This window comes from Cetorhinus maximus, chromosome 27 (genome assembly GCF_964194155.1).
Source record: "Cetorhinus maximus chromosome 27, sCetMax3.hap1.1, whole genome shotgun sequence".
Taxonomy (NCBI): Eukaryota; Metazoa; Chordata; class Chondrichthyes; order Lamniformes; family Cetorhinidae; genus Cetorhinus; species Cetorhinus maximus.
This window is the reverse complement of record NC_135905.1, coordinates 24822070-24835154: the sequence shown is the minus strand read 5'-3', so window position 1 is coordinate 24835154 and position 13085 is coordinate 24822070. Positions and strand designations below refer to the sequence as shown.

The following is a 13085-nucleotide window of genomic DNA, read 5'->3' as shown; positions in this document are numbered from 1 at the left end:
GAACTACGCATAACGGTGAGCTTTATTGAAAAGGTCATCTCCACCTTCCTTATACATTTGTGTGTCGTCGATTGTGAGATTCTGCCAAGGTCCTCAGTGGAGCCCTGGAAGGACCCATGGGCAAAAAAGTTCAGCGTGGCGGTAACCATCAAAGTAACCAGCGTTGGATACCTCCAAGTCCTTGTGGCATGAGTTCCTCACAGAGAATGTGGCAAATATGAGCTAACACATGTCTAGATATGCAAAGGTGCTTGTGGCACCATCTTTCACTCATCTCCATGCATGAGCTGCATCTACTGTGGACTCTTGGTCGCGCCAAACGACTTTATGGAACTGGCCCTTCCTTGTCAGCATCTGTGCCTTCCTCGGGTACCGCTGGCTCTTGTTCCTCAGGACAACGGTCTTCCCTGGGATGTGCCAATCAGTGACAGGCCCTTTTTCTCCTCATTCTAAACAAAGCTATCAAGAAGGCTGCATTGCCTGCAGCCTGCATTCTCCACTTCTTGTATCTGTGAACGGATACCATTGAGCAATCAATGGTAGTTCCTGTGGAATGGTCTCGCTCCATATAGAAGGCAGGAATGCAGTCTCTAGCCCTCTGCTTTCTCTCAGTCTGCACATCACATACCAAGACCACCCCTTGCAGGCTGGTATCGTCCTGGAGGATGACACATGGTTGAGCTTTCCTCTCACATGTGACTGTGCATTCACAATGAGGGTCTTAATTAGGGTCAAAAGACCCAAGTCCTAGGATCCACAGTCAGCCTTGTGTTGGTTGTCCTCCAGTGGCCTTGACAATAACTATTGATACTCAATCCTTCCACTTAGTCCTGAAGGCAAGCATGGTGCCTTGAGTGCCATGACCAGGGCACTGGGAACATGCCAGCTTGTAGAGCCCATGCTGCCTGTGCTCAGCAAACGTGGACATTGATGTTTTGATCCAACATCCATTCTGATATGCCTCTGTAAGGATCAGATCCCAATTAAGACCATATGTACCGCATCACCTAAACATAACGGACTCTCGCCTGAATGTGCACTATTATAAAGGAGACAAGCTCATTCATTGTGCATGAGACCCTTGAGTCCAGCACTCAGCTGAGCCATGCCTGATCCATGGTTTGAGCAGGACAGTTCTAGGATGCCCCTTCAATCAGCCAAGAATTGCTGTGCTGAACTCCTCGCACACACCCTGAGAGCCGTCTCAGATGGATTTTTTTCTAGCTTGTTTTTCAAACTGTGTCATTATAAGATGAGCTTGAAAATTGTGCTGCTGACTTTCGTCTGGGAGAACATCTTCCAACCTCCCCCATCACCCGCCAGGTTCCTCTCATCCTCCTCCATACTCATCGCATTCTAGTTCCCCTTCCTCCTATCACTATTGAGCCTATCCCTGTTACCCTTGACCACATCATTATCCATGTGGATATTCCTGTTCTCCACCCAAACCCTTTAATATTGATGTCCCCGTGCTTTTGTTGACCTGACCCCGTCCCTTCTCAAGGCCACATGCGCCCTGACTTTCCAGGATAACCCTCGCCATGACACCATCCAATACCGCCCATGACTTTTCAGCTACCGACTTCTTGGATACAGATGCCTACGCTGACCGTGACTGTGCCCACTGCCTCACGATACCATGACTCGAACCCTGTTAAGACGCGGCAGATGATGTGTGCCAGGCAGACCAAATTCACGAGGGAAACTTGGACGCGCTATCACAACGATTTTGCAATTTGTATTTATTGCAAGGTGCATGCACTGAATTCAGAAGTAATAAGTCCACCGAGACCTTTAGAGATTTAAAAAAATTAAAATTAAAATATTTATTAACACAATAAAAGATGTCAAGCGCATACATAGGGCAGAATTTTGCCCTTGGCGGGGATGCTCGGCAGGGGCTGTTGAGAAGCTGACCGCTGCCTGCGATCGGCACTGCACCACAATTTTAAGCAGGTGGGCCAATTAAGGCCCGCCCAGCGTGGAACGTGAGTGGCAGGGCTCAGCGCTCAGCGCTGCCTGTGCAGGCAGGGGGAGGAGGGTGAGCCGGGCCAACGCAAACTTCCCGCATGCGTGGGAAAGAGCGCCTCAAAATCCCTGAGGCACGGAGCTGCAACAGGGAGATGAAGCTCTGTTTCAAAAAAGTAATGAACAAAATAAAAATGTCATAAAACAGGTCCCCTCATGTGACCGTGTCGAGGGAGAACTCCTGGCCATAAGGCTACAATTACTACCATAATAACACCTAAAATTCCTAATTAACCTGACTCCAAGTTACAACCCTCTTTAAGCAATTCCAAATGGCATTTCCCTAACTTCATTAAACAGCAGACTTACAAACAAATGCTGGAGGCTTCATTAAGGCTATTTCACACGCTCCTGTTAGATCTCACATGGCTTTCTGACACACAAACTTTCATTCTTCTTTATAAATGTTTCTCTCTTTTTAATATGTAAATTCTATTGTTTCATATGTCTTTGAAATTGTATCTTCCTCACAATATCAAAACTTTCATGGTTTGCCAATATTGCCAGTAACCTTTCGGAAAGTTAAATACATTCCTTAGTCTTGCTTATCTGGCTAATTGTAAACATACTGGGATTCCCTTTGAAATCCAAATATCCCTTCATTTATCTAAAAATGCAAATCCCCTTCACACCTTACATGCTAAGCCAGCATCCATGTTTACTCGTTAGCATGTAAAGCACCCAGCTTCTTTTGATGATTTAAACCTGTGTTTGACTCCAAATGTAATTAAATCACACAAAGACCTAACTATACTTACCCCCATAAACCTACTTCACAATAAACCAGAAAAATTATTATACTTTCATGACAACCTCTTGGACCAAATTTCTTATGTGACTGTCCATGGCCTGTGCACCATACTGTGCATGACCGTCACTGCCCAGGGAGGCCTTCCCCTGCCCAGGATCAGGACAAGACATGTCTGCCATGCAGAGCCCTCTAACATGGCCAACACAGTCCCAGCACTGTCTCTTCAGTGTGCCCCCGACAGCATGGCCCTTGTCCCAGTACAGTATTTCACTACTCCACTCTGTTCCTTGACCACCCTCTAGTCCTGCCTCTGTTTCACCCTCCCTTCCCTTGTTTCCCATCACCACCCCCCTCAGCCCTGCCTCAGTCTTCCTCCTCTCCTCCCATGTTGTACAATCCCGCCCCCTACCCCTCACCAGTCCTGTCTCTGTCTCCCCACTGGTATTGTCTGCCGTGTCCTGTCTTGGTGCAGCTTGTGATACGGACACCCGAAATCTCGCAGCAACACTCTTTATGGTAGGTGAAAGCAGCCTCTACTGACCTTGAAACCATTGATGAACTGGAGCTTGCCAGCTGCAGAGCCACTTATATACAGTCAGGAAACAGACTTCTAATTATCCGCTGGCAGGGAACTTAATCCAGAGGGGAACGTAATTTTGGCGAGTTGGCCTTTTAATGAGCATTCATGAGATGCAAATGAATGCAGATGTGGTTCCTGACATGGATCAGCAGGAAACTTGGCCTACCTTTAACCCCCCATCAAAGTAGGGAGAACAAAGTTCAAACTAATTTCCCAAGGGCGGGAAACTGACTTTTTCCATTAAGCCATGATTCCCGCCGCTGGTGGAATTGGAAAATTCTGCCCCGTGTTATTTTTCCTTTCTGAACCTGTCAAATGATTCAAGTTTTTCTGGACAATAAAGGTAGAAGGTGAAAATAGTTCGTACGTTTCAGAAAAATTAATTCCTCTTCAGAAAACCAAATGAGCGCTTTTTCAGGAGGACAATGCTCTCACCAACCCAAACACAAGCTAAAGAGGATGCTTAAAAGGAAGTTCCATGAGCAGCAAAGGAAAATGTGCCAAATAGCAACATCCCCTCTATTCGATGACAGATCTTACAGCCTGCCAAGCTTGGAGGTATTTACAAGAAAACCACATAGTGTTCAAATTGCTGTAGAGTAATCATCAGCCTAACTCCTTTTGTTTAAATTGCTTAAACACACCCTTTTCTAATTAATTAAAAATAAAATTTTTGAACACAATATGGCAGTGTGAGATGCTAAGCATTACCACAGTAGACTCCCTCAGTTCTCACAAGTCAAGCAGGGTCTGCTCTTTTATTGGTTTTAAAGACATCACAAAGTGCTTCACAGCCAGTGGAGTAATTTGGAAGTGTAGTCACTGTTGTAATGTAGGGAGCACAGCAGCCAATTCACGCACAACAGCAATGAAATAGATGACTGGATCAGCTGTTTTAAGTGTTGGTTGTGGGATAAATGAGTAAACAGCAATTTACAAGTACTTATTATAATGCAAATTACAAACACTTATTAAATTGGAAACAATAATATAAGAAAATGTTAAAAGATGTGAACGCAGAGAAGAGTTCATGAACTGACCTAGCCAGCTCCAACTCCAGATCATCGCAATCACAAATGTTAAGCATGTTAATGCCATGTTAAAGAATGAATGCCCTTAGCTTGATATGGAAATAGCTTTATTGCTACCACTGTTCGCGTGAATTGTCTGAGATGTAGCTCATTTCATAAAGCTACATCCTCAACTGTGTCTCGCCCCTTTGGTCAGGTTGAATGGAAGCAGTTATTCTCCAATTAGAGAAAACAATCTAAAAAGACTAAGTTCAGTTGAGCATGAAGTGAAGGTTTTCTTTGGACTTTGTATACAATCACAATATGTAGCCCTATGTGTAAAATACATCATTCTTATTAACAGTAAAGAACATATGAGGTAAATACTTTTATGAACAAGATGTATATTTTGCAAAGGCAAAGTTGTAGCTTTTTGAAGTATGCGGGGATCTTTTTCTTGTTTAAGCCTTTTTCCTTAAATGTGTATAACTTCAATAAACTTTAGAAAGTGAACAAAACTCAGGAAATACCATTTGATTCAAAATACTTCGCTGACGTCGGCGTGAGGTGTACTGGTAAATAATGTGATCCATGTTTTATTTTTGAAAGATCAGAATGCCATTCCAAATATTTCAAATTATTTTTTCCATGAGTTTCTGACAATCCAGGTGGAAAGATGAGCATAGTTTTACAACAACAACTTGCACTTATAGAACAAAACATAGCAAAACAACCCGAGGTGCTACGCAAGAGCGTAACCAGAAAAATTTGACACCAGCCCACCTAAAGAGATATGGGGACAGGCAACCTAAAGTTTGATCAAACAAGTACTTTTTAAGCGGCAACTTGAAGAAGGAGAGAGGCATATGGAATAAACTCCAAAAATTGGGGCCACCGCTAATGATGGAGTGAAGCAAATCATGAGACATCTTCAGTAATTTTAAATGTTATACCCTTGGGAGGGAAGTGACCACATGATGCCAAGCCGTTGAGATGCATTTCTTTTGTTGGTGCCCATAGCAGAGCCTCCCTTAGGGTCTCTGAGCTGTAATTTTAAACAGACAACTCCAATAAACCGACTGAGATTGGGGCAGCACAAAACAAATCAGTTCAGGAAATGGAACAGCATGAACTTTTAAAGGCCTTGCCAGGAAGCTGTGCGACAGTTGACTTTAACGGGAGAACTTGTTTATGTAACAGAGGGAACCGCTGACCTAGTTTAATACTCCGTGAAAAGTTACATCAGCGGTGTTTCTCTTAAATAATGTTTCTAGTAATGTTTCTCCTAAATAATGAAAACAAACACACTCCTTTTATTGTTTCAGGGAGAACCAGGAATAACAGGACTGCAGGGAAAACCAGGAATGCCAGGGCTCCCAGGAAGAAAGGTTAGATAAACTCTCTTGCAGCTGTGGGTGATCCCTTTTACAGAGTCTCCGGTACAGGGAATGATTGAATGAATCTATCACCTTGAGACTGGGGATCGAGGCAGCTCCATAGGCTTATGCTGCCTGCACACCACGCACAATAAAATGTGACTGGCAGAATGGATACCAGGGAGAGAATTTTCCCTCCCCCCAACCTTAAGGTTGGACGGGCAGCTCAGTTTATTGGTTTAATTAGTTTTTAAATAGCCTTAATAGACCCAGCCCGCCGAACTGAAAATCTAAATGACATTCGCTGACGTCGGGATGCACGCCTGACGTCACCCCGCGTCATTTTATACCTCGGCGAGCGGACCCCACCCCAGCCGAGCCGAAAATTCTGGCCCAGATATTGCAGACATTTCCAGGTTTTTTATTTGTGATGTTCATGATGTTGAAGTGGTTGGTATATAAAAGAAACAGAGAAAGCTACAGCACAGGGCACATAGTCAAAATGCTTCAGTGTTAAATTGCAACCTTGTAAAAATAACTTGGTAACTAGCTTTTTAAAAATTCTTTCACGGGATGTGGGCGTCGCTGGCAAGGCCAGTATTTATTGCCCATTCCTAATTACCCTTGAGAAGGTGGTGGTGGTGAGCTTCTTGAACCGCTGCAATCAATGGTGTGGGTACACCCACAGTACTGCTAACATGCCAATGGTTTGCTAGTAAATAAGTGGGTTAGGTTATTGACCACTCACTATAGTCACATTGGTTTTCTGAGATTCTTTTATAAGGGTGAAATCTATTTAATTATAATGTACATTTGGTCTCCTTAAAGGAATTGCATATTTTTAAAATGGAGAAAGTTCAGAGTTTGTACAATATCTAGCTATTCCTGCAGAGACTTAGCCCAAGAACACAGTTTGTCTGGGAATGTTGCTGATTATATCAGCCTGTGCTATTCCCAGACTGTAAGCAAACCACTTAAAATGCGTTGGCTCTTTCACATTTAATTGCAGAATTATTTTATTATGGTTTATTGTAAACAGAACTGTAAAGCAATCCAACTGTAGTGGGGCTATTAATAATGCTTTAAGCTGAATGCTCAGTATTGCTTCCATCCATTATGTTGCTGACTAAAGCTGCGACTCAGTTGACTTTTATTGCTCATTCTTTCACTTGAGGCGTTAGAATAATTTCCTCTTGGAATTTGTGTAAATTTTGATATTGAGGATAAGCTACATTGAGGATCTGGGTTTTTAACATTTAATCCTTTGATAGGTTCAGAAATTTATGAACCAGACATGTTCTCATATTTGTGAACTGCTCTTTAAATGGACCATAACAATATTAAGTGACTTAGCTAACAACAGGGGTGTTGTTGAGTTGGTGGGTGTTGATGGGGAGGGTGGGGAGAGGTGGATCTTCTGCACAGGGCAAAAGCTGAATAAAATCAGAAGTACTTGGAAACATATTATTATTTATTGCATAATAGAACTGTTTATTGTAAAAGAGTATGAACTTCCCAGAGTGTTGCCAACTTTTGGAACATGCCTTATAAAGAAGTTGGCATTTGAAAATGTAAAGTATATAGATCTTATGAAGCCCACAAGGAGAGAGGGGGAGAGAGAGGCTGGAGGAGGGAGAGAAAGGGAGAGAGGATTGTAGGTCCCTCTGGGTATTGGTTTCAATGTGTCAAGTCAGATTTCTAAGTTTTTTTGTGTTTTGTCAACTTGTTAACACTTGATTCCTGTTGCTGTGTGATAAATATAACCTATTTTCCTTTGGGCAACAAGTCTGTATTTTATAATTTATTAGATGAAGTCCCCAGGGGTGGATTAAAGGTCAGCTGGAACATGTTTAATCTCTCAAAAAACCTGATGTTAATTCACTTGAGTTTTAGTATTAGTAGCCTTGCCTAGAGAAAGTCCATCGTTAAATCTTAAATAATTTACTTGAGGTAAACAGGCATTAAAATGTACAATGATGTCCCATTGTACAGGGATTACAAAAGCAACTTGCTTCAGATATAGCAGAAGCATTACAGAAACAAAGATAATAAGCATACAGCTTTTCCACTTGTGAGGAAAATAAAGTTGAGACTTTTCCAGACAGAGTTTGAGTAAACGCCAGTGTGATCCATGGAGAGTTGCACTAGTATGTTGTGATTATGTTACAACCACAATAACTTGTCTGCTAGCTCGATTGGAATGAATTTGGTGAGATGAAGTTAGGTGGGTGGAGGTTGGTATGGAACATATGCAGCAGCATAGACTGGCAGGACCAAATGGCCTGTTTCAGTGCTGTACATTCTAAGTAATTTGAGACTACAAGATTGCAGGTCTAGTTGCCAAGTATCTGGCAGACAAGGCAGCTATCTCCCCATCTCACCTGGCTTCTAGTGTGATCTGTATCAGCCATGTATGTGTATTCAGGACTGAGCTCTTGTCTTGTCAGCTCAACTAAGACAACTAAGATTTGTCCACTGATTGGATAAGAGATTCCAACATCACAATGCCATCAACAATACTGAACACTTGACACTGCTTTACAGAAAAGTTTATTGTCCATAGGATGATAACCAATAACAAACCTTCTTTGTAAGCTTGTTTTTGCTCTAACTTTATCATTAAACTCGATTTTAATGATATATTGGCTTTGAAAGGAGTGCAGAACCTCCTGAGTGTTACCAGGGCTTGAAGCATTAGATTATGAGGAGAGATTACATAAACGATTATCGAAGGTTAAGGGATGATTTGACTGAGGTTTTTTAGGATTTTGAAAGGAATTGATAGGTTAGGTAGAAACTTTCTTCACTGGTTGGGGAGTCTAGGACAAGGGGACATAACCTTAAACTAAGAGCCAGGCCATTCAGGAGAGAAGTTAGGAAACACTCCTTCACACAAAGGGTGGGAGAAGTGTGCAACTCCCTCCCACAAAAAGCAGTAGATGGTAGCTCAATTAATAAATTTAAATCTCCAATCGACAGATTTTTGCTAAACAAGCATATTAAAGATGTGAAGCCAAGGTGGGTAGATGGAGATAGTTTACAGATCGTCTATGATCTCATTGAATGGCATAACAGGCTCGGGGTGGGGAAGATGAATGTCCTCCTCCTGTTTCTACGTTCACCTGAAATTCCTGGGGGCCCCTTCATCCGAGCCCTTGGTCAGGGATGCCATCCATGTAGCGATGGAGTCATGTGTATAGATGGGGTGACCACCCCCCCCCCCCCCCACCCCCCTGCCACCCCCCCAACCCCACTGGTGCTGGTAGGGGTCTGTCAGTAGTTCCTGCCCGGTCTGATCCAGCCTTATAAAGTGGAGTGGGGGCCACCGAGGAGCAGCTGAGGCTCTGAAAAAATAAATATCCCATGGACGAGATTTCTGGGGTGGCAGGGTTGAGCATCCCACTGCCGAAGAATTCGCTGTGAAACTGGGCCTCGCTTCGAGGGCTTCCCTGCAACCAGTTAATGCATGGAGGAGCATTAATTGGCTCAGGGCGAGACGTGCACCCCGACCTGGGATGCGAGGATCCTCCTCCGAGAGGTGCCGGACAATCTGATTGGCCGGAAGCTCTCTGATCCCACTAGCACCACCAGGAATGATGGTCACTGCTGGGACTGCATCCAATTCCTGAAGAAGACGCAGGAGCAGAATGACAGGTAAGTTAGGGGTTTCTCGGTGGAGCCAGGAGAGGGGTCAGGGTGCAAAGGCCAGTTGGGGAGGGTGCATTAATTGGCTACTTAAGGATTTTAGTTAGTGCAGGGTTGCGGTGGGGGGAGGGAGGGGAGTGCCTAAGGCCTCACCCACCGCATGTTAAATCATGGCCAGGTTGGGGGTGGGCAGGTAGCTGGCGGGAAAGGCACACACCCAATTTTATGGGCCTCCCTGCCTGCATGCCCACCCGCAGGGCATTGTAAAATTTTGCCCTTTGGAACCATTCTACACTAAGCAGAGGTAATAGATGCCCTCTGGGATTGATAGCTCATTCTAATGAAAGTATCAATCTTTCAGAAGATCTCAAAGTTCAAGTTCTGCTGAAGCCTTTTAAGGGCTTAAAGGAAGTGAAGCCCATGACCCCTCTTCCCCTCCCCACCCACGTATTTACCCATTTAGATGGGATATCCCCTCTTATTGCTCATTAAATTCCCACAAGAATTTAAACATCCAGTCTAAATGAAGCAGAATCTTGACAGATCTTGGGTTCCATCCTTATTACAGGATGGAAATCGATCTCCCAGCCCCTCCAGTCCCAGGAATTTCAGCAAATATTTGTTTAACTGGAAACATTTGGGTTGTTGAAGTTGAACCTGTAAAATTACAGCCATTAATGAACGTATGCAGTGTTATTGGGCACTTAGCTGGTGCAAATGACTATTTAAGTTCTCCTAAATAAATAGCCTGTAAACCAAGGCTTAATGCATTGGAGAGTAAACCTGAGGTGATGAATATCAGACCTCACAATCGGAAAAAGAAATGTTTATACATGTCCTACTACAGTCAATAAATTTGAGCATCCATCTTTTCCCTGTAAAGTATCCAGCTGGAAAACCTATTCTCTTATATATCCAAAGTCTATATTGTGCATTTCCAAGTGAAGTCGTTTTAAATTTCATTTCATTGCTTGTCGCAAGGGGAATAACATACCTGGTTTAAAAAATGAGATTCTTCTAACAAGTGGTGCTATCCAAGAAATCCACTGCACATAAATTCTTAAGCTTCATGCAGTAATTACAATGCAAATTTGATATTTGTAAGGATATCTTCAAGTGCCACTTAAATGGAATGGTTGACGTTAGTGTGACTGCCATAGCTGGGAAACTCTTTCCCCACAGTAACACATGTAGTATGAATGCATTTAAGTGGGAGCTGGATAAACACATGAGGGAGAAGGGAATGAATGGCAGGATATGGTGAGAGGCGAGATGAAGTAAGCTGGGAGAAGGCTCATGTGAAACATTAACTCCAGACTGGACTCCTCGGGCCAATTGGCCCATTTCTGTGCTGTAAGTACTATGTGATATAATACTTAACATTACCACTTTGAGAGTAACACCACTATGTACTTTTTATTTTTTTTTTATATGGACCTGTGGTGTATCTGCAATCTGTCAGAGCTCTGTGATAGTCTGTTGTTAGTTACAACGAAATTAGTCAGTAGCCTTAGCGTGCCAAACATGAAACCTAGTCAGTGTGGAGCTAATTTGTTTAATTTGTAGTGGGATTATCACTGAATACAAGTGCCCTTTTACCTTTTTACTTTCCGCTCTGTAATCACAAGAGTGTCATGTTCTTTGGAAAATTCTCTCCAACTCTCTAATCCTATTATTTAAAAAAAACAGCATTTTTATCTGGGGCTTATATTGTAGAACCAAATCAAACCAAAGAACAAGTTCATTTGCATTGACTTGTTCATACCCAGAGGCAGTTTGGCTTTTTGGAATTAAATTATGTATAATTTTACTTTGTTTCTAGAAAGCGACATTATAATAGTTTCCAAGTGTTTGTTAATTCTTTCAAGAATTATGACTTCAGCAGAAATGGTTACAGTTGGATCATAAATAGTGTGAAGGATTAGACATATTTACAGAAATATCAGCTTTTCTTTTACACACAGCACAGAACTATTGGGATTGGATAGAACTACATAGAATTTACAGCACAGAAACAGGCCATTCAGCCCAACTAGTCTTTGCTCCTCCCACCATTCCTTATCTAATCCTATGGGGAGAATTTTCTCCCTGTCAGGCAGGCTGGTTGGCGGCGGGCACGGAGCTCCACCCTGCCACTTTACTTAGGCAGGCCAATTAAGGCCTGCCCAGCGTGACGCACAGCTGGTAGTGCTCAGTGCTACCTGTGCGGGCAAGGGGGAAGGAAAGCGAGTTGGAGCCTGTGCGTGCGATAGAGTGCAGAAATCTCCCTGAGGCACGGAGCTGCCTCAGGGAGATGAAGTTCACGTTGAAATATTTGAATAAAGAAAGATAAAAATTATTTAGACATGTCCCCTCATGTGACAGTGTCACATGAGCTGGGACCTGTTTATGAAATGTGAATAAGTTATTTATAGATTTTACTGAACCTTCAGGAAACCTCATCCTGCCCGTGGATGAGGTTTCCTGAAAAATGCGAAGGCCGCTTGGGCTTTTCGCCTGCCGCCCCCAGCCTTAAGGTTGGACGGGCAGTGTTGATAATTAGTTTAATTGGGTTTTTAATGGCCTTAACAGGCCTCTGACAGTTCGACGGGCGTGCAGCTACCTCTGGTGCACACCCGACGAGCGAAAGATCTGAATGACGCAGTGATGTCGGGATGCACGCCCAATGTCACCACGCATCATTTTATGGCCTGCCCCCACACGCCGATCTGAAAATTCTCCCCTATATCATTTAATTCCTTTTTCCCTCGTGCTTATATAGCTTCCCTTTAAATTTGCCTGTGATATTTATGTCAGTCACTCCCTGTGGTGGCAATTCTTGCCACTCTCTGAGTAAAGAGGCTTCTGCCGAATTCCCTATTGTATTTATTCATGACTATCTTATATTGATGATCCCTAGTTCTGAGTGAAAATGCTTTCTCTATGTCAACCCTATTGAAACCCTTCAGAATTATAAGGATCTCTATTAAATCACCCCTCAGTCTTCTCCTTTCTAGAATTCTTTATGCCTTTTCTCTCAAGGTATAAATTCTGTCTATTTTTCCCCTCACTGCTGTGTGCTCTCTAGATGTGTTCCTCAATCTTCTCTCTTTTTACTTTTCTCTCCTTTCTCTCAGGGAGAGGTTGGTGAACTTGGACTTCCTGGTCCAGCTGGCCTGCCTGGATCTGTAGGGCGTAAGGTAAAAGTGGAGGAATGGTCTGCTCGTTCGATATACCAAATTATTAACAATTAATTACTCATTATTATTGGGAAGCGCTAAACCATCTTTTTTTAATAGAAAATAAAATCTCCTAACAAAGAGTGGTATCATTGTCAAGTTTGAGTAGCCACATCATCGTTAAAAGGTTTCAATTTTCATTGAATGAAGCAGTAATAGTCTTTAGGTTTTTATTTTAAAGATGTTGAATTCAGATCCTTAAAGTTTTTAGGCTGGTTAAGCTAAAGTGTCAGTTGTCAACTTGTGTGTGTGATTGTTATCTCTGCAGTTTGAAAGATGCTGAACTCTAAATTGTACATGATACATTAGCTGTCCTCATTCTCTTTCCTGCTTCTGTCTGCATTCTATATGGTGACTTACCTCTGCTTTCCTTCTGGCTTTCCTATTTCTGTTAACAGGGAGACCGAGGAGACATTGGACAGAAGGTAATCAAATAGAGCCATGTCTCTCATTTCACCCTTAATCTGTTTTGCCTGC

At 42.8% G+C, this 13085-nt stretch overlaps 1 protein-coding gene across 12 annotated transcripts in view; it reads left to right on the top strand.

Moving 5' to 3' along the window:
- col13a1 (collagen, type XIII, alpha 1) overlaps positions 1-13085 on the top strand; it is a 227927-nt gene that overhangs the window by 147264 nt on the left and 67578 nt on the right. For 11 of the 12 annotated variants that reach the window (XM_078530915.1, XM_078530913.1, XM_078530912.1 and 8 more), the window contains 3 exons: positions 5695-5757; positions 12507-12569; positions 13007-13033. In XM_078530915.1, the coding sequence (XP_078387041.1) occupies positions 5695-5757; positions 12507-12569; positions 13007-13033 (153 nt within the window). The remainder of the gene's footprint in view (positions 1-5694; positions 5758-12506; positions 12570-13006; positions 13034-13085) is intronic. The other variant, XM_078530917.1, reaches the window with a different exon arrangement.